Source organism: Anopheles moucheti, chromosome 3, assembly GCF_943734755.1.
Source record: "Anopheles moucheti chromosome 3, idAnoMoucSN_F20_07, whole genome shotgun sequence".
NCBI classification, from domain to species: domain Eukaryota; kingdom Metazoa; phylum Arthropoda; class Insecta; order Diptera; family Culicidae; genus Anopheles; species Anopheles moucheti.
Genome location: NC_069141.1, coordinates 75,265,970 through 75,290,390, shown reverse-complemented (window position 1 = coordinate 75,290,390; position 24,421 = coordinate 75,265,970). Strand labels below are relative to the sequence as shown.

Genomic DNA, 24,421 nt, shown 5'->3' with positions numbered 1-24,421 from the left:
CAAACACTTTAAACTAAACTAAAAAGATAAGTATAAACAAAGAAAAGAAATAAGTAATAATCTTTACAAGAATTAAATAATAAACTTAATTAGCTATTGAGCGGTTTGTTTGCTAACCAACTATACACTTTTTCTCCTAAACAATATATAAATGGTAGTACAGGGTTTTCAACCATGCAAAGGAATATTAAATACAGTATAATTTAAGAATATAGAGTCTTTAACTTCTCTTCAGATTCTAATACTCTTCAAGAATGCAAAGTTGAAATCATGTATCCCGGATTGCGCTTTACACGTTTTAAAAACCTTTCTGTAATGAAAGTCACAAGTAAATATATAACGCTAGTCACTTAGCAAAAAAAAAACGGGCATTCATATAATATGGCGTATTAAAAAAGGTTATTATTAAAAATATAAAATTATTAGTTTAAAAATGCTTAATTATTGTAAATAAAAGACTTGACACTTCGAAAACACAAAATTAAATGAAACACGTTTCATATACTCTCCATATTCCCCAAAAACCTTTTGCAACATTCCTTTGTTTAGCGTGAAACCCTGCAGTGAACTTAGTCCGCTCATTTTCTTTTTATTAACTGTTTCAAATGGCGCAATTTTAGTGATTCGATACTGCTAGAGGTTTGATGTCTATAAATGGATAAGCTCAGCTCATTGTTGGACACTAGTGTTACATTCTATCCTTACCCTACGCATACGGGTAAGCTTTGCTTGCAGTAAGCTTTTGGTCATGAAAGCGATGGTTGCTAGTACAAATAATAAGCACTAGAAACGTTAAATTGTTTACGACCAACAAACGAACGTAACTGTCACACATTACTTGTCCCCTACGGTATAAATAAGTATAGGAATGGTTGCTGAGATCATATTTTGTTTCTTAGTCGAAAAGGTCCAAAAAAACGAGTTTCCCCTTTGTTGGGTCTCTTGTTTCCTCTTGTTTGGATTCATTTATTACTAAATTACTGGATCGGTTCAGTTCCACGCGAAAGAGTCACTCTCCGGCATCTGTTCTTGTTTTGTAGTGTCCGGAAAATTGCGTATTCTCGCTCTTGCCTACTTTATTCCATCAAAGTGATTTTTTCATTTCTACGGGACTACATTGAGCTTTTGTCATACACGTGAAGGTAACCACCAAAGTGTACAACAAACGACAAACTCGCCTGGATGCATGCCAGTGTCGTACACTACCGTGAAAATTATTGCTTTTTACAAACATTGCCCACAGCGCTGCTAGGTTTGGAAACGATGGTGGTACGAACGTACGCGATCGCTTGGACGTTACTCGATCTATCGCTGGCCGTATTCTGCGCCTAGTTCCGCGGACTACTACTCTACGACGACACTTTTGCAAAGGCGGGTTGGTTTTTGCTGACCCGATGATTCCTACACCGGTTTGTTCCACACGTTTCCACTGTCATACCGTAGTTTTGTGCCCATAACATTTGACCCTCTTCGAAGCTTCGCGTTATTCACTGCTCCAAGGAACCATTAGAGTCCTGCAAAACTCTTCAAACTTTCGGGTGCAATTCGTCAATAATGTGCCGTGAAGGCTTCCGCAGCCTATGTCAACAATTGTCCACAAAGAAACAGAAAAAAACCGCCTCTAATATAACGCTGGGCTAATCTGCTATTACTATTACCACCGGTGCTACACAGTCGGTCACTTCTTGGAGGGCGCCTTCATCAATGGTGTCACCTCGCACAAGAACTGCACAATTAATATAATTTTACCAACGTTACCCCATGCATGCTGTGCCGCTCGGATGGTTTCGGGCTCTGGCTCTGGTCGGACAATCACCCCGCCCTCGTGGGGTGAGGGTGGTAACTACTACCTAACGTGACCACCCACTACAACAACAATAACAAGAGAAACGATGTGCGAAGTTTTGTGTGTGTGTGAGAAACAAGAGCGCTAGAGCCGGTCACGGCATTCCGGCGATCCAGATACACCTCATCCTACACGTCCCGCCCAGCACCACACCTTACGCGCATTCATTGAATGTTGCAGTCTTCCGCGCCGGATGCATTTTGGATCTGTTGCTTCGTCTTGCGGGACGATCTTCGGATGAGCGATCTGGAAGGGAGAAAAGACCGGCAGTGGTGAATTTCAATCAGCTAAAGTGCAGCCGGATGGCGCTACTGGAACCTACCTGGAGCGAGGTTTTGCCTTTACATCACCACCACCCGCAACGCCACCGCCAAGCCCACTAGTGCCGCTACTAGTGCCCTCGGACGTGGATGCCGCCAGGAACGCAGAATCCTTTGGCTTTTCACAACCTCCAATGGACGGACTTCCGATTCGTGATTTTGCTACACATTTGTTTTTTTTTTGTGGACGTGAGAGTGTGTGAGAGTGTACAATGGAGAAGAAAATAGAGTGCGAAAGTTGCAGCGGTTAATTAAGCCATACTGGAGTTGAATGGTGTAGCGCATATAATGTGCATATAATGAGCAGCGGTCAGACTCATAATCATGCCATATTAAGGCACCTGTGTTTTTTCTTCTGTGCTCTTCCCAAAAAGGGGACTCACCTTTACTGCTGGCACTGACGTAGGCTGACGAGCGTCGTTTCAGGCCGGAACCGGACTCGGCGCTACCGTTCACCGGCAGTATGCGGGACAGCGTGACAAACGTGCGAAATATTTCCATTATATTGTAATCATCCTTCGCCGAGCACTCGAGCACCTTTACCCTGGCAATAGAAAAAAAAAGGTCAAAGAGAAAGAGAGAGAGTAGGGAAAGGTGTAAAATTATATGCTTGTTCGATGTGGAAAATCCCGTCCAAAGCAATTAGAGGGCAACACAGCAACAAACAAACGCTACCGGATGCCCTGGCGGAGGCTGTTGAGCTGTTGTTGCAGTCGAAATCCTCCAATCGATCGGGCACCCGATCGGTCTAAGCTCTTAATTCCCGTACTTAGGAGCCCGTGTGCTGTCAGGAGCCAGCCTTTTTTCTCCCACCGGCAAGCCGTTTCTGTACCTTACGGTCCATTTTGTCCCGCTGTGTCATTGGCTATTTGCGCCCAGCTCAACAATTTTCCACCCATCTTCCACCATCTTTTTTTTTTGTTTTGTTTGGTCAAACATTTGATCACAAAATTGCTTCATGAACCAAATGAGCCGTAAGCGTCACCGAAGGGAGGAATGGAAGTGTCAGGTGGTGATAATAAAAAAAAGAAGCTGGTAACAAACGATAGTCACCCTAATCGCGGCACAGTTTTCCGCACCATTTGCCAGGATGTGGCCCGGCCGTGTTTGGAGTCATAAAGTTTCGTTCGGGAGCCAGGCAGCCAGGTAATGCTCGCGACACTAAAAAATCTAAATGATTGCGGATGGATAAAGGTAGACGGGCGGGGTGGGGGGAGCGAGGAGGGAGTTCCGGCATATCCCCCGCGGGGTGATGGGGACGAGAAAAAAAAAACAGGCGAACTCGATCGATTTTTATGATCCCATTTCACGACAAACGAACCCGCCACCATCGACACCACTCCCGGGTGCCAGGTGGCAGGCGATCTCAACCTTTACACCCTTAGCCAGTAGGACATATGCCACAAAACGCTTCGAAACCGGCCCGAAACACCGTGCTCGTGATGAAATTAATTTCAAATTTATCCCATACTCTGCAGCGGCGCATTTGATCCGAGCCACACACCATGGCGCAACCGTGACGATTGCACTGCAAAACGAAACCTTGCCTTGGCCAATAAAAAAAAGCAGAAGGCTCTGTGTTTCATAAAGACGATGTAATTTGTCTGTCGCCAAATGGTCGTATGTCGTGTTGTCCTTCCCTGATCTGCACCGGCACAGTAATTGCTGTAGCCTTTTTTTTTTTTGTTCTACCTTTCCTGTTCACCAATTGAACACGGACCCACGGCAGGAAGCGACCTTTTGATTAATTCATACGAACGTGTGCCGGGGAACATTACTGAGCAGAGTTTTTAATCAGTACTGTATGTGATAATACCACGAAGAAGGTGCCTCGTTTGACACTAATCATCGCGAAGCGAAATTGGACGACCGCTAAGCCGCCCTCTGTAGGGCCAGTCGCAGCCCTTTTCGACGTATGTTCTCGATTATGGGTTATATGGGTAATAAAAAGTGCACAAACAAAGCTACTCAACAGTGTGGCCACCTTTCCGAGCGAAAGAATGGCATCGTTTGGTGACAACTCATGGGCTTAACTCTGCAAAGGGTCGTTATGAAGGGCCATCTCATGGCATGCTGTATGGCTGTGAGAAAAAGCTTCCGCCAACCATTTTTTTTTCTTCTTTTTCTGGACGGAATGGAAATTGAATTTCTAATGACGCATCTTGCCTGACGGCTACTGGCGGCGTAACACCCCCGGCTCAGGTGGGTTTGGTTTTATTGCTTTTTTAAAAAATATTCCCCATTATGGTTGAAATTGTTGTCCGTTGCTCAAACGTGTCATGTCTCGGAGGAATGCTTCATGGTGGAGCTTTAGCAGACGTTTAGCTCAGGCGTGATTGCAGCAAGCGAGACACTCTTTTGGGAGCATTGTTTGAGGAGAATTCAACAACGGCTAATTCTAGTTCTAGAATGCTCAAGTTTGATTGTGCTTACGCTGCTTTGTCTCGTTGATGTGTTAATATCAACACCCCTTGTCCATTATTACGTTGTGAAGACCTTAACGATCCCGACCGCTTATTCTTTGTCACGTTGATAGGTTAATATCTGCACCGCCGTCGCGTTGTATGTGAAGGACAAAGAGAACCTTACCACAAATGCAATTGTTTCGCTGATATGTTAATGTCTGCGACATAGTCATTTTGAGTGTCAAACAAAGAGAGCGAACGACTGGCAACGTTGATTCATCGTCTCGTCTCGTTGATATGTTAATATCTGCGCGCCATAGTCATTATGCATATGTAAAAGGACAATGAGAGCCTTATTACTACTTCGTATGCTAATATCCTTATACCTCAATGATCAGACAAGAACCATGTGCTGTAATAATAGAGAGAGAGAGGACATCTTCTACGTGACACCTGCTTCAGAAGTCTCATAAACAGCAACCTGGTCTTTTGATGATCACGTTCTTAAAACAGAGGTAGAAAAGCCACTCTAAATCATGCGATTTCGAACATGTCTGAGACTTTAACTTCCTCGATCATCTTATATGCAATGCATCCTTTACCACATCATACGACTCCTGATGTGTAGTCACAGAAATTATGCTTCTGATTTTTATGATTGAAGAGTGACTCGCTATACCACGCCTAACATAGAAAAGCTAGCTATATTGTAAGATTTACGGTATTTATCAGAAGATAGGGCTTTTAATTATAAAATTTATTGAGGATGAGAGCAACCTTAACTTCCAAACCTAAAACTCTGCACCTTCACGTAAACGAAGTAAAGAATTCGAAACTTATCCGAATTTCTTTTAACGAATTCATATTCGAGGTTCTTTGAGATCTCGTTGGTTACGTCATCTAAAGGATGGAAAAGGCTTGATAAAATATTATTCACTCAGAATCGAACCCAACGGTGTGTGCTTAGCGGCTTACGTGAGTTTCGTAAAGAAGAGTTTCTTCACGGAAGAAATATTTCCACATTCCTTTGAATGATGTTGACCGTAAACGATGTAGAATTTGCAATTCCACAAACCAAAACTCTTGTTCTAAAATTAATAGAGAATGTAGAATTTCGAAGGTCCAAAATATTAGACCTTATTATGTCGTTCCTTTCCCAATTATTCGTTCTCTGTATTATTCCTGGAAGTAGTAGTATTCGAAGAAAATACGGCATTGCCGTCATAATGGAATTTAAATAAAAAATAAATAAAATAAATAGTAGTATTCGAAGTGAAGATGCTGCATTAATATGACGAAAGGCACGCTAGTTGCGCAACTTTTGGAAAGGTTTTAACTCAGCAGGCACATCGTGGTCGTAGGCACTCGGGCAAAGGTGATTTCTACCTACGCTACACCAATTCACAAAGAATGTTTCCAAACCTCAGTGGATCAGTTTTTTTTTTGTTTTTTCGGGAACGGCTTTGTGAAGAATCAAAATTGACAGTTTGTTTTTGTTTGTGAGACTTTTTCGGCCTGCCCTGCTATCAAATTATGCAAGAGATCCAAAACCCCCGAACGCTTCCTGCTAGGGGCTACGCCATTACGCGCCGTAAAAATCTTATCTCCGCCGATGGAAGGGAAGTGTGTGGCTGCCTTATGGATTTCTTCAATCTCACAGCATGTCACGCAGTTCGTGACGGTGGCTGTGACCGACTTTGGGCGACCTTTACGAACCAATCATCAGCGTACGATCTGCAAAGTCGATAGAGTTAAATCGAAAGTGGCGCTTGATGGCGGGTTCATTACCACGAGTGGCTTTCCGCTGGGGCGGTGGAGGCTTTTTTCCGAAGCAGATAACCCGGAACGGAAATCGTGTGGAGGGGTAGCGATGGGGCGCAAATATGTCTCCGATTACAGTGTCTTTATTCTTCATGAAGGTGTGATACATATTACAAAGTAATATTACATTTTCATTATAAACCTTTCCGCTTCATAAATTCATAAACCGTTTCAATGTTTTAAAAATATTTAATATCATTGGAACTTTAAACGAAATTTTTAAATCCAAATAAACAAAAAAATGGAACTGGATGCTTTGATTTTAAATTTCCAATCACAAGATATTCCATCCCTTAAAGTCATATCACGCTCACCTCACTAACTCACCTTTTGCTCACTGCTTCCCATCTCTCACCTTCATCTAATTCCTCGTCCTCTTTATTAATACGTTGTCCCTTTTTTTTAGCACCACTTTTCATAACTTTGCCTCCCTCCCCCCCTGGGTTGGGTAGGGGAATGTCGCAAACAGATGCACTTTGAGCACTGCGGAAACCCATGGAATGGAACGGAAATCTACCGCAGTGTGCAAAACACCTTGTCTATTATGCTTTCCCTTTTTGTTATGTTTGTTCTTCACCCAAGCGGTTCACAAAACCCGGTCGCTATAAGATTAAAAATAGATCAAAGGAAACGGTGCGCGCTTACGTCAGCTAGTTTTATGCTAGTGACTCGCCTCAGTTTATAAAAAAAAAAACACCCCGTTCTCTGTGTATGTTTCGTATTGGCTTTGAAATGATCGCGTTTGATTTGCTTTATTACCGCGTCCAAAATGGATGTGGAAAAGACAAAAAAATAGCAAAACAAATCAGCAACATGCATCCAAAAAAAGTCCGGAAGAACCGACCGGTACCTCAGAGAGCACCTGAGATGAACCTGTGGGTGGCGATATAAATCGATGCAGTACAGTGGTATGTGGCTAATCTGGCTCACCCATCACCACCACCACCAGCACACACACTAGCGAGCAAATTTCGTTCCCCACATATGGTGATGGCCAATCAGTTCGACCGTGATAAGATGGTTATGTTCAAGCACCGTACGGCTCCCAATGGTGCACAGTCCACCCCTAGCACCGCACGCAACATATTCAATTAGTTTCGCTCTCGTCGAGACACACCGGGCTTCAACAAGGTTTCGAGACACGAACCACGGCAAACCTCAATCACACAATCAAACGGTTGACCTTTTTCCTGTGCTCTGGTCCGTCATTAAGCGGTGGTGGTGGCTCATTGTGCACATCCTCCATGGGAGGGACGGGTCCAATTTTCACCTGATCACCTTCAACCACCGACCACCGGGTTGTGAGCTCTAGGAGCCTAACCGCTTTCTCGAAGTGGTCCCATGGGGCACCGGAGGTTGATTGGTGAAATAGAGCAATATGGAGAAATTTCCCACCTCAACTCCTATCTCGCAAGGACAAAGACACGCACCGACCGCTGGTGGTTTTATGTTCCGTGCGTATGTGCGCGTCCTACGGCTGTTCTCCAAACCGATTACGCAACCCGCATCACCAGTTTATGCAACACGCTTTAAAATGCTGATTAAAATAATCAATTTAAATTGATACTGCAACGGGTTAGGACGGGTTCGCAGTTTGTTTGTTTACCATCGTAATAACCAATTCCACGGTTACACCCGCCCGGAGGCACCCAAAGTGAGGAGGCCTACCCGTGCGCCTTCGTTTTTCTGCATCCGAAAGAACGCTTCCACCCCGTTTTATTTTGGTTCAGAGGTTAGGATGGGGAGGGGGGGCGTTATTATCCCGGGAACAAATTGTAATTAATGCAACGCTCGGAACAGACTCAAGGAACCGGGAGTGGAGCATACACACAACCGCTTTAATACAACACTCCAAAAACATACTCATTTTCGATCGAACTTTCGGGTGCTTTGTTTTGGTACGTGGTGGCTAATGTTTGTTTGGTTCGTTGTGTGTAGCGTTTCGTCGATTGTCAGTAGTGATGGGTAGAATGCATTTTTTTCTGGCTGGCCCCGGAATTACTCCGTAATACTTTATGGTACGGGGGTTCGAGCGGAGCGGGGGATCCGGAGTGGATTCATGAAACCAATCCGTTTCCGATGCCTAAAAACCGGATTCAACTCCAGAATAGAATCGGGAAAGTTGAATCCAAAGTCAATTCCGGAGTTGAATCAGGATTAATCCGGAGTTGGATCCGGCTCAACAACTTCAAGAGTTCTAGGGTGGCGTGTCATTTCTGCCTTTCTTTAATTTAATTTACCCGTAGCCAGATAGTCAGTCCTGCGTACGATGGAGATAGGTTCGAATGCTGCTACCAAATGGCACCATCAGGCCTTCTGGATTAACCTGGAATTGAATCAAGCGTAATACCCGGAGTCATCTCCGAAGTTACTCCCTTATCCGGCGCTACAACCGCTTCGCGGTCTTGACCTACTGTAGGAGTCCTCTAAACCGCTCACGGTCTTGACGCCTTCGTCTACTAATTCATTATCTTGGTTGTTCCGGCGGACCCATCAACGCCATCACTCCATCTCTATTTGGGTGTAACACACCTCCTCTGCCGAAGTGGAAGATCTAAAAGGACTTTATGGGCTAGGTCGTCCGGTGTCATTCTCATGACGTGACCAGCCCATCGGAGACCTGGCGAGTCCCCTGCAACCTGTACGACAGTGAGCAGCTCATCCTGATCATCTTCTCTTCTTCATACGCGGCTAAGAGGGTTTCGTCTGTTTTGGACAGAGTCTATGTCTAAGAGGCGTATATGAGTACTGCAACTATATAAGTTCTATATGGTCCCAGCTTCGTTCGTCAAGACGGGTGTTTTGGGAAGACAAGTTTCCGCAGACTGTAGGATGACCGGTTGACAGTCAGCACCCAGGCGAGTATCTCAACATCAATGGTCTTTGTCGTTGATGACTCTTGTCCCAAGAAAGGTGAAGTTTTAGACGACTTCGACAGAGCAATCACACCTATTTGTACATCACTCCTGCAACTACAGAGGCAACTCTTTATTCGTCCGGAGTTAATTCCGAACTCGGTTTAGGTTTCAGCACCGGATTTTGTCCGGAGTTGAATCCGAATTTGCAGCAGTCGGAGTCGGAGTACACATCACTAATTTCCAGTACCGTTGCGCAATGCAAAATAACATATTGCGTTCTTACATGCAAACATGCATGTTCGGTGGCCTATTAGGGGGGGTTTTCCGGCAGGAAGGTTTGAGCCACTCCACTTTATGATAGAAGTTCCAAACTGAACCATGCCATGAATATGCCAAACACAGAGCTATTTAGCAAAAACAAAAAACGCAGAATATTACTCGTTGAATTTGTATGATGTCGGCTGGGCAGGAGGAGTAGCGTTATGAATATTTGTGCCCCCCTCAACAGTTGAAGTTCATCATACCACCACACACGGACAGCAGGGGAAAAAAAATCCCGCATTTCGGTGTTACAATTGCATCTCGGAATGTTTGGGGAAGGCAAAATTTAATCCCTCACCAATAAACCCTCTTCAAAGTTTCGGTTTATGTTTAGTTGCGCTTACCATCAATATTGTTGCGGGAAGTTTCGTGCAACCATTCGTCCAAAGCTTCAACCATTTTGTGTGTGTGTGTGTTTGATACATTACCCGGCAAGCATTGTGGTGGTCTGGTCCTTGGTACGCTTTCAAATTGAATTCTCGCTCGTATTGGAGATTCCGTAACGCTTCAGGACACAAACACGGACAGAAAGAGAGAGAAAGGGAGAGTGAGAGCGGTGAAAAAAGGCCACTCAAACTAGCATCAGATTTTATCTGTTCTATCTAGCCGTTGCGCAGCCAAGACACCCACAAGAAAGAGGATCAAAATGCGCTCTAACCATGTCATTCGGTGCTTACCTTCGCCGGTGGATTTCAATTTTCCCAAAAACAAGAACCTGATGCCTCCCTTCATGATGATGATGCTTACAACCCCCGTTGGCGTTTGAGGGCGTGTGTGTGTGTGTGTGTGCAATTAAAATTCGATTAGTTCCACCGTTCGTGAATCAGTTACATGCTACGCTAGTGTTTTTCGTACCTCTGTTGTGGTGGTGGCCCATCTCACCGAACCATGCTTTCCGTGTTGTGATGCATCAAATCATGGTTGGAGTGTTACTTTTTTTTTGCTTGCTTCTGTCACGGTTATTGCTACAACCACTTTTCAATCCCATCTTCCCAACGGCTAACCGTATATTCTACATGTTTCTACAACAGTGTAGCGTGGTGGCAACAACACAAAGCCCAACCGGATGCGATTAGACCGTTCCGGGTACGGGCTCCACCGTACGAAGCACCATCTTTCGCCCGGAACGAAGAAACAATGGGCACCCGGTTAAGCAACCGATTATCCGTTCGTGCAGTTCCACGGCTACGATTCCCACCCACAGCCGTGTTTGTGTGAGATATTTCACTGTCTTTCAGGTCTGCAGCCAAAGAACACACTGATGAACCTGCCAGGCGCAGCACTAAACAATGGAAGGAACAGTTCGGTAGCAGGGAGATCTGCACGGTATTGATTGAAACCTTACACGTTGGCACAATGATTAGCGCGGAGGTTGAATGTTCACACCAACGTACCATCGGCAGCCGGTTGGCTGCATTATCAGTATGAAGTTTGCTGGAGGTGGAGGTGCTTTTGGGTGGATGATTGGGATGATAAGTTGCACGTAAAAGTAAAAACAACTTGAAAACCTCCGTACAGCATGCCTACAGGCCAGAAACTCTGCAAGGAAGCTGCTTTTGAGCTGAAAAATGAGCAAGACATTGTTATTCTTATTGGGAATTTTACGACTTAAAACGTGCTATAAAACTCTTTGCTATAAAACATATACATTCTATTTATAATTGATGGATGGATTGCCCAATATTCTCTAGGTCCGGAACTCTAGTTCTAAGTAGAGCAAATATCACGGATAGTGTTGGGCAATGAGCAGCTGAGCGCCTCACTCACTCTGCTCATCTGTTTGATGAGATATTCAAACAGGTATATATTTTATAACAAGAATAATCAAGTCGAATCAAGACCAACGCACGATTCCACCAACGCAAATACCAACGATAAATAAAGGCCGATGTGAAACTCTCAAGACTCTTCTGTTGCTACCAAGGATTTGTAACAGGGATACGAACTGGTCTTTCTGTCCTATTCAACGTCTTTCTATGTTCATCTTCCTACCCTCCGTAAGTCAATACAGATTCAGTTCAGTAGGTGCAACGATTCCGGTAGCAATTCCGACCGAAACTTAGGTTGGAGTCGTTTATCCTACTGAACCAGTTGAACCTAATTCCACTCGAACTCCTATCACCTAGCACCTACCGGAAACGTTGGACCTACTGAACCCACTGAACCTACTTTGACTCGACTCCAGCCCGAACTCCTTGCACCCACGGATCGAACTCGATTTCTACTCTGACGGAAACGATTCCGACATTCTTGTCTGGTTGAGTCCTGAAATGAATTCGATGACCCACCTCTAATTCAGATATCTGTTACATATTCAATAACTAGAGGCATCTCTGAGTCATGGGCTCTTCCCAAAGCTGACACAATACCTCTTAAGCCATGCTTAAATAATAAATGAATAATTCAAATTTTATTATAATTTTTCTCAACCGGGTTGCAAACAGTTCTCTGAAATATTTCCGAACAAAATTAAATACAAACACCAGAAAGCTATCTATAATTTTAGCTGAACCTGAACAGATACCTGTAGCATAATAAAGTAATATACCCAAACGAAGTTGTGCGTAATTGGGTCAAAAATGCTATCGATGTACAGCAAAGCTATCGAGCGAATCTTTAGCTAGTTTATTTTAATGTTTGTCCTTCCCGCTCGATTTGGCCGCCTATTTCTCAACCATAAAAGCTCGTTGGCCACTCGCTGTTGTGGTTTGCATAATTCGTTTCGTTTCGGGTCATTTACCATTACGCGAGTCATGTTTCACTGTTGTGTGTGTCTTTTTTAAACATTATTATCTATTAAAGTGTGCTGTGTGCCTCATTGCCAAACAAACAGCATTTACAATTATTGCTTCTTTAAACAAGCGGTCACCAGTTGCTTCTGCACGAGAAGGGCTTTTGTTGCATGAAAAGGCTCACGATGGGAACGAAAAAACGAAACCAAACGCCAATTATACAGCCCCAATCCTCGCGTACCCGTGTGGGAACTATTTGGTACATAGCGTTGCTTAAAATGTTTTCATTTGTTTTCCGCTGCTTAATTGCATTGGGGAGCGTTGGAAAAACAAGCTAGATCTGGTTGCCTCACTTTGGTAATGAGCCATAAAACAATATTTGAACGGTCTACGCTGCACCGAACTTTGTGCCGAATTTAAATACACGCAAACGAGGCAGTCATCTATTGTCCCAGTGGAATGGCTGTGAAAACGACTTTACTTTTCATGCCCTTTGGTAAACGCTACCAATTTTGTGTATTTGAAGTAAAAAAGGAAAAACAGAGATTTAAAACAACATTCACGATCCACAAACCAAACGTGTATACAGCCCCGACCGAACCTCTCACAGTCAGCGGGTGTTTTGAAGATCTCGCCAGACGAATAGATTGAATTAAGATTTATCCCACACAATTGGCTTTAGTCACGTTACCACTGGCGCTCTGTCACAGCTCGCAAAGCCCTCGTGCTCCGCATTCCGCAGCGGGCTTTGGTTTGATGCGCCAACCACTTGACAGCCGCCTGTGCCACAAAAGACATGACAAGTGGTTGGGTTGCCAGTCGCCGTGTTTGGATCGTGTAGATCCACCGACAAAGCATGCCCTGACTCGCGTGTGAAGTGCACGATTTCGCTCGAGTGTATATTTATTCAACATACACGCACGCTGCTAACGTTTCTGCTCGCGTATTTTCGTACCGGCCCATCCCGAGGGCAGAAGGGCACATGTGGAATATCTTGATGGAGTTCCGTTTTGTTGTTTTTTTTTTGCTTCCTTAGGGTTGATGTTTTTTTTTGCGGGTAGTGGAAAGGTTTGATTTTTTTGCCGAAATCAGGCAAAAATCGGAAAAAAGTCACGCCATCACATTCAAACCCCACATTGGAAAAGGATCAACATTTTGTGGTGATGAAGTAAAACACTATAATATTGAACCCCGGAGCTCGCGTTCATGTTGACGATTATTAGGCACATTCTTCCCGCACTGCCTTGCGGGTGGTGCTGAGCTGTGGCGTAATAAATGATCCGCTGCCATGGCTGGACGTGTAGCCGGGTACATTTGTCATGTTACGAATCAGTTTTCGATTCGTGACCTCGCGACATCTACGAGCCCAATCGGTGTTTCCGACTGCCGGGGCCATGAGCCATCATTCAAGTGTTACGAGTTATGGAGCTCCATACATCATGGGCAATTGTAACTGATACTGACTGACAACGGGAGAGTATCTTACGCTGCAAATTTACTATCCGCACACCATTTTCATAATCTTGTTAGAGGGTATGATTATCTAAAGGACAGAGCAGTCCCAAGTTGCTAACGGTTAGAAATAATGTTAGGTGCGAAGTGAAGTATCGTCCATCGTTTATTGTTTGTTTTTTTGTGGATGGTTTATTAAAATGTTGGTTATTTTGTTCGAAATGTTGGATTGCCCACAACTATTTACCACTTTTATTTATTTACCTGGCAAATATTTAATTTCCTATTTGTTTCTTCCAATATGATGGCTTAACAAGCTTACTAAACTTAACTAGCTTACTTTAGTTTCTCGTCATTCTGACCATGTGAAATCGAGCGGAATGGATGACTTTCTGATAGTACAATATCTAAAAAAGTACTGCTGTTAGGGTAGAATTCCTTATCACACCTTTTTCATATAGCTTTCCACACGGTTTGGCTTCAAGAGTGTGTATTATGTTACGGAATTACTTTGTCATGCTGTGCCGGTCGTTTTTTTCCAGCAGAGTGCTGTATGAGTTATGATTAAATCTCAAGCAAACAGTGACAAACATCATTCAATTGTACGATTTCGATAGCACTCTTAGCACTGCTTTCGTCCAATTTCAACAACTCATAATAGTTTGTACCGAACTGGTCCAATCAGTTTATAGAAATTACTTATTACTTCACTTAAAGGGACATCTCTGTACCCATTTACCAATTGTTATTAAGCAAAGCATACCGTATGACTTACTTTATATAAAACAAAATATAAATCCTCCCTCGAAGGACGATTATTAGACACAATATCACTCATCTTGAGGCGGCCATAAGTATATGACGCAATAAGTAAACTACCAGTGTGTTAATGCAGTTCATTTACCATATTCCCCAGTGTGATTTATGATGTTTTAAATAAGTAAAACACGATCGCCATTGTCCATTGGCCAACCAAAACATACATAATGGTCGTTATTTAGGTGCGGTATCCAAAATTGAAAATATAGCTCAAAGGAGGTTTCTCTTTGGAACACTCACCACACACGTGGTCATATTAAATAAAAGCAGTTTTTAAAATAGTTTACAGAATTTAAATCGTAGTAATGATTGTTATTTTTCATTTTATCAAAGCTGATGGTCTCCGCCATCAGTAAAGTACTGGGCGCCTCCATCTGTTGGATAACTCCGTTCTCTTTGGAACACTCATTTGCAATGTGCTCATATTAAATAAAAGCAGTTTTTAAACGGTTTACAGAATTTAAATCGTAATAATGATTGTTATTTGCCATTTTATCAAAGCTGATGATCTACGCCATCAGTAAAGTACTGGGCGCCTCCATCTGTTCGCTAACAAATTGTATGTTTTGATCATTAATATACGGAACTGATCAACTAACAACAAAAAGCGGGTTCAATATGCTCATATGTTAGAACGTAAAGCATAATCTGGCCTTTGAAAATGTTTGCCACACAGCTGCACATTTATCCCTTTTTTTTTCAAACCTATTACAACCCTGTGGTGAATGGAACTGTTTACAATTATCATAGAAACTCATTATCAAACAACTTCCATCACTGAAAAAGGAAGCAATTTCTGCCGATGCAAAACCGATACCTTCACGAATTGTGCAATTAATGCAACAGCTATTTGCGATATTCCGTTTCGATTATGCGATCGGTTGGAAGGATTATGCGCCCGGGTGTGCAGTGCAGTGGTGTGGCTTATGCCTGTGGGAACACGAGCATGTGTTTGCTGGTGCCATTGCAACCAAACGCCTAACTGACGTGTGAACACCCCATTAAACCTAGTTCATTTAGCACTGGCGCTGGTGTATGTGTGTGTGTGTGTGTGTGTGTGTGTGTGTTTGCGTCTGTGTGAATCGAAATTTTAGGAACTTTCAAATCGCCCTCGTCGAGGTAGCGACGTCGAACGATGCAGTTGCCTGTCCGACATCCATTGGTTTAAGCTGCTGCCGATCGGACACCCGGATCGGATGGGTGAAGATGGGTTGTTTGAGAGTGAATAATTTCTATCAATCGCTTGCAGCACCAAACACCCGCTTTATTCAAACACTTTCAACTGGACGAAATATTCATTCCGTTGGCATTATGCAACGCAGCAAGACCCGCTCGTATGGATCATTGTTCAGCGGGGTAAATATTGGCTTGGAATTGAATTTTCACCGCACCTCGTACGTATATAATCCCCACCGGCCAGGAAGGATTGTGTCAATGGAAATTGCTGAAAATGTCAGCGATTGTTCCACTCGCGACATGGCCTTTATGAAAGCGATGAACGAATGCAATATTCGGACAGCAAGTGCCACTGCCGTTGCCTTACTAACGATAGGTCGAATGGTGGAATTGCTCCTGCTGCGGGTGGGCCATATTTGTTTGTTGTGAGGACAAATTAATTTCAAATTGATATTTCATCTACCGCTGTGACGGCAAGTTGTTGCAGTATGGTAATTCAATCATGGTGTAAAAATTGGACCAACCTTTTGTAAAGCAAAGAAACCCCACTGGACGGTGAAAACTGGGTGGTGAAAAATTCGCGGTTGACCCCAGTGGAATGATTGTGTTTACTTCTTTTTTGTCTGTTGCATAACATGTTCATTCAAGTGTTATGTGAATTAAACGTTTTTCCTGGTTGTAAAGAACGCCCTGCTGGGTGTTTATGGGGGGTAAATGTTTTACTAACATTAATTATTTAATTACAAAGTTCGTAACATAATTCTATCAACACTTTTTTCGATACATATCGTACGTACTTTTAAAACAAAAAACATAAACAAATGCGAGTTTGTTATTGTTGTTTGCTAATTTTACATAAACTATTAAATGTCCAACTAATGAATAATTTGATCGGTTTGATCGGATTTGATAATTAAAATGCTTTTATTGCACCTCAAATACTATAAAAAATCCATACTTCGTGTACTTTGATTTAACCGATTTTTAATCGCATTTTTCATCTAAATTTTTGTTTTTCTTCTGCGACAATAGATATTACTAATCTATTAAAATATATATCCACATAAAATGGCTTTTTGAGAAAAATAAAATTAGTTAGGTGTGTATATTACAACTAATGATAATACGGCGAGAGCCGTCGTCATGGAATAAATAAATAAATAATATATTACAACTAAATGATTTTCATGGTTGGTTCCAATGGTTTCTATCCATTTCTAAATGCTCAACAAATTAACACAACCTGCATATCAGAGACGTTGTTTGACCGATTTTCCAGCACAAAAAGCTAATAAAGCAATTTGCAATGTAAAAACAACATCCAGGGATAAAGGATGACATAGCTTTTTAAAAATATTCCAAATAGAATAACAATACCATGGATCAAATGGCAAACTGTAAAAAGTAAATTAATATTAAATAATTAATAAAGTCTAATTAATATGATAAAAAAATCCACTTCGTAAAGCATCATGCTACTTTTGCTTTAAAAAAATAAATGACCCTATAATTATGTACCGTACTGTAAAAAGAGCAATATATTTTGGACGACTTGCAAAAAACAGAGTACCATGTTTGTAAAATAATTGCAAATAAGTATGCATGATATTCAAGGTAATCTTTAACGTTAAAGAACCCAACACCTGCCTGAATATCGTACGCTTCTATTAGAACCTGCCTTATACATCGTCGTACATGCAATCATGTCACATTCCTCCCATTATAGCATGCATGCGTATCACCTCTCAGCAAAACTTTTCTAACGCATGTTTCCCCAGCCAGGGAATACTTTGAATTGCTTCGAGAAGTTCTCAAACTTTGCGAGACAATAGAGATACCCCCACCCATATGGCCGTTCCCCCACAGGGCGCCATGACGCCTAACCAAGAGACGCTGAGTAGCTGAGAAAACCAGCTGAAGCGATGAAAATTGTGCCCACACTCCACGACAACCAACCTAGCGATGGTTGCAATTAAACACTCATCCGACGTCTCACGGGTGACTGAAATTTTCAGACAGGAATTGTTTGCAACTTCTCGGCGACTGTTCTAACGCAACACCGACAGTTCCCCCCTTCAAAAAACCCTCCCTTCCCAATGTGGTACTTACTTAAGCTTGGGCAGCTCGCAGAAAACCCACTCGGAGACGTCCTCGATGCGTACCTCCCGGTGGGACGCCGTCAGATCGTACTTGTTACCCACAATTACCATGGGAATGTCCTGGAAGTCGGCCCGCTGTTCACGAATCTCCTCGAAGCACTGCTTGATGCAACCGAGGCTTGCCTCCGATGTGGTCGCGTACACGAGCAGAAACGCATGGGCGGTCGCAATCGAGAGCCGTCTCATGGCCGGAAACTGCATCTCACCGGACGTATCAAGGATGTCAACCTGTTGGGATGTTGTGCCACTTTTCAAAATGCTCACTGCTGGCGCCTCTGCTGCGCTGGAAACCCACCCGCACCCCGCGATCGATCGAGCCTCGAGCATGTTTACTTACCTTTAGCGTGACCGAACCGAGGTCATACTCCCGGTTGTAGAGGTCTTCCACCGTTGGCCGATACTTGTCGGAATACGTTTTGAATAGGAATCGCTTTATGATGCAGCTTTTACCCACACCGGCACCACCCAAAATCACTAGCCTTATTCGCTCAAAGTCTGACATTTTCATTTAACCCCAGTGCCGTCGTTCCCGGGAATGCAACAGAAGTTTCCTGCCGGTACCAACCGGTGGGGGGGTGGGTTGGCCACGCTGTGTTTTTCTGTTTCTTTTTTCCACCAACAAAAGAAGGAAAAAAAACAAACAAACTAAAATAAATTGAAAATGCAGACAAAGATGGAAAGCTCCAGCTGCTCTGACAGCGGTCCGTCTTCGTTTTGCGTTTCTTGTATACGCGCGGCAGGCAGCACACGAATAGGTAACGATGTCTTTACGCTGGAATGAATTCACTCCCGCTGTTACTCGGTGCCGATGACGACTGTGGCTGAGGCCACTATGGCAGCAGAGGGAAATGCGCAGCGATAAAGTGTGCACTACTGGTAGTTCTTCATCTAGCTTGTAGTTCCGCCATCGTTCATATGCGGAAATTCGATCTGCAATAAATGAAGGAAAAAGCGTACAGTGTTAGCATATTCAAAAATTGAACCTCGTTGCAAATGTTCCGATACAAAACATGGCTCGGTTGCCGTAGTAGAGAGATGTAAAAGCAGCTGCAGCCACTATTTTTCTTGGAAACTCGTTAATTTTTTTTAAGTAAATTCTATGCGTGCGTGTGTGTGTGTGTGTGTGTGTGTTACATCACTTCAGCCATGCTTGTTGCCACCTTGCTGCTAAAGGTGAAATCTTATTTCATCTTGTAAAGAGTAGTTGCCAAGAAAATGTTATCTCGTGTTCATCTCATTAACAAGAATTCATTTTCAGCTCAGCGTGAAAGCTTGAGTGCATTTTTTTTTCTGAACACTGTGTTGCCAAGCCAAGCAGTAGGATTCAACTTAAGTTTTCAACTTGAGACTTCCCTCGTACATTCTAATAATAATGTAATGATGGTGAATGTCGTACATAAGTTTCCTATGAAGCTCTGCATCTCATAGGTGTGATGTGAAGAGTTTCGTAGGCTAATCCAGAAAACGTGCTATATAATTTTATATTATTTACGTCTTTAACAAATACTGACGCAAAATATACAACTGGAATTTCTCAGTAATTTATAAGGTACATAAGATTCCTGTGTTTTGATACAGGATGCGGAATGGCTTTTTTTTTTAATTTTTCTTCCTTCCATGTTACTGTTTGTGTATGTCCACCTATACCAATATGAATAACTGTGTTCTTATGCCCATAATCAATGTTTTACCACGCTCTTGGATAGAACAGCCTTTCGACATCGATGCATCCTTTGCATATTGGCACAAAAAAACCGAAGAATTCTGTTTATTCGAGAAATGTTAGCCATGTTTCACAACGTTGATAGAACCTTTCTTAGAACATACTAAACTGTGTTGATCTAGGAGCAGAAGTTTTTATTTACATAATCTTTGAGCAAGTTGGAGATTATTTCATCGTTACAGGGTATTTGAGGGTTTTGGGCATGGCAATACCAGTACGACAGTACAAGTAAAGTACGATCCGAGGAGTATAAACTTGTCCTAGGATGGATTTTCACAATGATTGTTAGTAACATTTCCTATATTTTTCATGAAATAAAGCATATTTAATTTGATAAATGCAGTACTTATTTCTTCGGATCAAAGCAAACATCGTTTGGTTGTCAAAATCATTCTCAAAGTGTGTTTATACTGCTCCGATAGTACTTAACCGCGGTACTGGTTACCACCACTACGCTGCCTTTATGATACCATGTGCTTGCATTGAATTATGTCTGCTGGGGGTGAACGTTAAATGTCATGTGCTGCGCTTGGGTTATTCTATCCTCGCAAAACCCCTGTTTTTTTGGGAGTGTAATTCATTTTTCGAAGGCAGTACTAATTGTAAGGAGCAAGGCTACAGGAACTACCAGTCCAGCTCTCAGAAATATATAATGAAAACATAAATGCACTTTCAGTTCCCGGAAATGGAAATACATTTCCGACAGAATACGACTTTGAGTGGTAATTGCTAATGAATTAGTTGGAATAAAATCAATTCAAAATATTTGTACAACGCAAGCAGAAGTGCAACGATGTAGTTTCCGGCTTGAGTTGCTAAAATATGACCCATTTTTGTGCTATACCATAGCTGATGGTGTTTTCCTGCTTTCAAAATTTAATTTAAACATGAATGTGTTAAGGGAAGCTGTAGAAGCAGAAATTCAAGAACTTTAGAACGTATCTAAACAACCTAATGCATTTTTCTCTATCGTATTTTTGGCACGACGCTTTAACCTACAAATTAATTAAACACGGATATCCAAACTATATAGTCCATTTAATTAAAAGTTTCCTAACAAATAGAACTAATGCCGTACACATCACTAACTCCATATCCAATAATTACACACCTATGGTTGGTGTACCACAGGGTAGTGTACTTTCTCCCTTACTTTTCAACATTTTCACATCTGACATACCCAAAATGACAAAATGTACACAATATCAGTATGCAGATGACTTAGCAATCGGCACTTGTAGCAAATTATCGAAAACAATAGTTAACTCAATAAATAATTCCTTACTTATCTACCAGAAATATTGCAACAAATGGAAATTAAAAATCAACCCAAATAAGTCTGAAGCAATATTTTTCACTCGTTGTACTAGTAATCGTAAATTACCCAATAAAAATCTTCAATTAAATGGAATAAACATACCCTGGCGCACCGAAGTCAAGTACTTAGGTATGACCATAGACAAAAGACTCACCTTCAAGCCACATATTGAAAACCTTATAATAAGATGCGAAAAACTATACCGAAGCCTCTACTGTTTTTTAAATAGAAATTCAAAATTAAACCTAAAAAATAAACTTCTTTTATATACTTCCCTAATCCGACTCGTAATAACCTATGGATCACCAGTTTGGAGCTCGTGTGCTAAATCTCACAAAATAAAAGTGCAAAGAATCCAAAATAAATTCTTAAAAGCTTTTTTAAACCACCCACCCTGGAGTAGAACTACTCAGATACATAAAATTTGTAATATTGAAGTCCTTGAAACATTTATATTGAACTTGAACTTCAAATACATTTCAAAAACTAATAACAACCCAAAAACCACATTTTTGACATCCTCAACCCATATGTTCTTCTGATATTACTAATTCTCCAACATTCTCCCACCCTACCCACAAACTTCTATCATATCCCAAAGCCCACCTTTATCACTGTATAGATTATTAAGATTAGGTCTAGGTTTCAATCTTTTTTATTTCTCTTCTTTCTTGTAAGCTATTGTCTTTCTAAAAATAATAATATATATATATTTTTTTCTCTTGTCCTGAGGTGGGTTTTGCAATATTTTCCCACCCGAATTCCAGTCTCCTCTAAAGGAAAACATAAAATCTGATCAGCAAAGCTTAGTAGAATACAAAATTCCAATATAATGAGGAAAGCGCTGGCGAACCCATTGTAAACTTATCAACTAATTTCAATGTATACTGATATCTCTATTCAATAAAGAAAACTACTACTACTACTACTACTTCTCTATCGTATTAGATCTTCACAAAGCGTGAGTGAAAAAGATGATTCTTTCATATCATTAAAAAAGTCAGTTATGTTTCCTATTAAATATTAATTACAGAAGAACACCGTTTGAACTAAACCACCGGGCGCCTCCATTACATCAGTGTACTGTGCCTTAAAACAAACAAAAAATCATTAAAAAATAATGATGTTAAAAGTAATTTCAAATAGTTATCACACATAAAACCTTCTCATACTGTTATGTTTCCTATTAATTATTAAGTACAGAAGAACACCGTTTGAACTAAACCACCGGGCGCCTCCATTACAACAGTGTACTATGCCTTGAAACAAACAAGATATCATTAAAAAATAATGATGTTAAAAGTAATTTCAAATAATCATCACACATGAAACCTTCTCATACTGTACATGTTAGCATCCAGTTTGCATCAAACTTATTGCAGGCATCAAATCAATCAAACACCCTCTACATGTATACTAATGAATGCGAACATCGCTTCAACGCCCGGCGCTTCCCAATGGATCGTTTGAATAGTATGCCGGCTGCGCAATAAAATTTATTTATTTACCACATTATGGGGAGCCAAATTATAGATCACGGACTAGAGAATGTGCTCATTTGTAATGTATCTCCTAGCTCATTAGTGACACAGTTTAGCATTACTGTGACTTTCATTCCAATCCGTCAGCCAGCAAGCCCGGACGCATGGCATGCCTCGGACGTGGCAACAACATCAGCCACCCCATTTAATTCACTAAAACGCAAACGACCGTACACCTGCTAATGACCGGTTAGAGTTTTCCGCAGCATCCTCTAGATCTTCTTCCAGGCGTCCAGCGCCGTCCAGGTGCATATCGTCAATCCTCGATTGCTGCTGCCGGTGGGCGGAAACCACGGATCACGAATAGAAATTAATGATTTGCCGGTGCTTTTGAGTTAGTGGTCCAGCCCATCCGTTGCTGTGTTATTGGTGGGAATCTGCACGTATAATATTTTCCGTTTTTTTTACGACAAAGCACCACACTTTGTGTGGCTAAAATACCACCATGGTAAACTTCCAACTCCATCGTGCTTCGCTACACCTAGCCGAATGGGCCGGAAGTAAAGCATTCCGGAAAGCCCTACGACACTCTAATGGTACGGTTGTACACGTGTGGGTAGTGTTTTCGTGGTCAACAACATATTACCACACTCATAACCTCGTATCGACATTCACCTGTCACAAAGTGTCCCATTTGCTCTTTTACGGGTAGCCCTAACGTGTTTTCCAATTTAACTTCCGAGCCCTGGTTTGGATGGGTATGCCTCCAGGCAGCCGGCACAAAGGACACACAAACCAAGGGGATGCCGACGTCCGGGATGCGAAGGGTCGTTCTCATTAGGCAAATATATTGGGGCATACCGTAGGGTCAACCACAGCAGACCGCATATCGACCAATGATTTTCCGCTTCACCGAAGTGCGCTCATGGGAAAATTATTCCAAGAATGTCGTTCGGCACTGGGCAAACACTGATGATGGTGGTGGTGGTAGTGGTGGTTGTTGGGTTTCGATCGGGAACTTGTGTCACAGATTAGGCTCGTTAGATAAGGATCGAATTCGTAGCATCTACGAACCAACCACCGTTAACTTGCCCGAGACAAATGTGAAATCATGTCACACAAAGGTTAGAAAGATCTCGGATGCGCATCCAAAACCGCCATAACGCACCGAATCGGTCCTTCGTGAAATGCGTCATATTTCGGAGCGGAGAAGCTTATCCCTCACAGGACGCGCGTGCTATTACACGACAAGTTCCCAAAAGCAGCACGTAATTAATAGAAACCCCTGCCGACTATTTATGCGAAAGCAGAAGGGACATTTCGATCAGCAACATCTGTCAGCAGATGCGTTGGCATCTTAATTAACTAACGGGCCATCCAATATAATTCCACTGATGGTTTCTCTTTAATGTATAACACACACAGTAATTAATTGCCGTAAGCTAATGCAACAGAACCAAAGGACAACCACGTACCATATTCGGCGCCATAAATCTTCCTAAGAAGCTTACTAGTTCTGTAGCTCAGTAAATCTATTTGTGTCTAACTAATGACAAATTTGTCCTAATTGTTTAGGAAATGGAAATTTATATTGTAAAATTGAATGATTTTTATACTAATATCAAGAGATTTATTTATATCATTGTTTAGAAACATTTCAAAACTATTTGAAAATTTATATTATTCCCACGAAGCTGTGAACTATAAATTATTTCCAATTCAGTTCTATTTCCATTGCTGACAAAGCAATTATTCCAACCAACTTTCCAGAGTATCAGATACTCAATTTTGACTCCTATTCATACTTTTCAAGGTGACACAATCTCAAAACGCTAACTCTGGAAAAATCGTACGAAATCGTAGCAAATGCCAGTCAATGCAAATAAAACTGTCACACAATTAGAACATGTTTACACGTGGTCATTTCAAAGGTATTAAACATTTTATTCAATTCCACTACTCATCGACTAATTGCACTGACTTTCGAAGA

The 24,421-nt window shown here is 41.9% G+C and overlaps 1 protein-coding gene across 1 annotated transcript; it reads right to left on the bottom strand.

Annotated features, from left to right (window-relative positions):
* Positions 1 to 1,991: 1,991 nt before the first annotated feature.
* On the bottom strand, positions 1,992 to 18,417 carry LOC128304603 (GTP-binding protein Di-Ras1). The gene is made up of 5 exons (XM_053041808.1): positions 18,247 to 18,417; positions 17,860 to 18,137; positions 2,550 to 2,710; positions 2,169 to 2,328; positions 1,992 to 2,092 (listed from the first exon to the last, which is right to left on the bottom strand). The coding sequence occupies exons 1-5, from the start codon at positions 18,415 to 18,417 to the stop codon at positions 2,011 to 2,013; spliced, it is 852 nt and encodes a 283-aa protein (XP_052897768.1). The 3' UTR covers positions 1,992 to 2,010.
* Between the last annotated feature and the right edge of the window lie 6,004 nt (positions 18,418 to 24,421).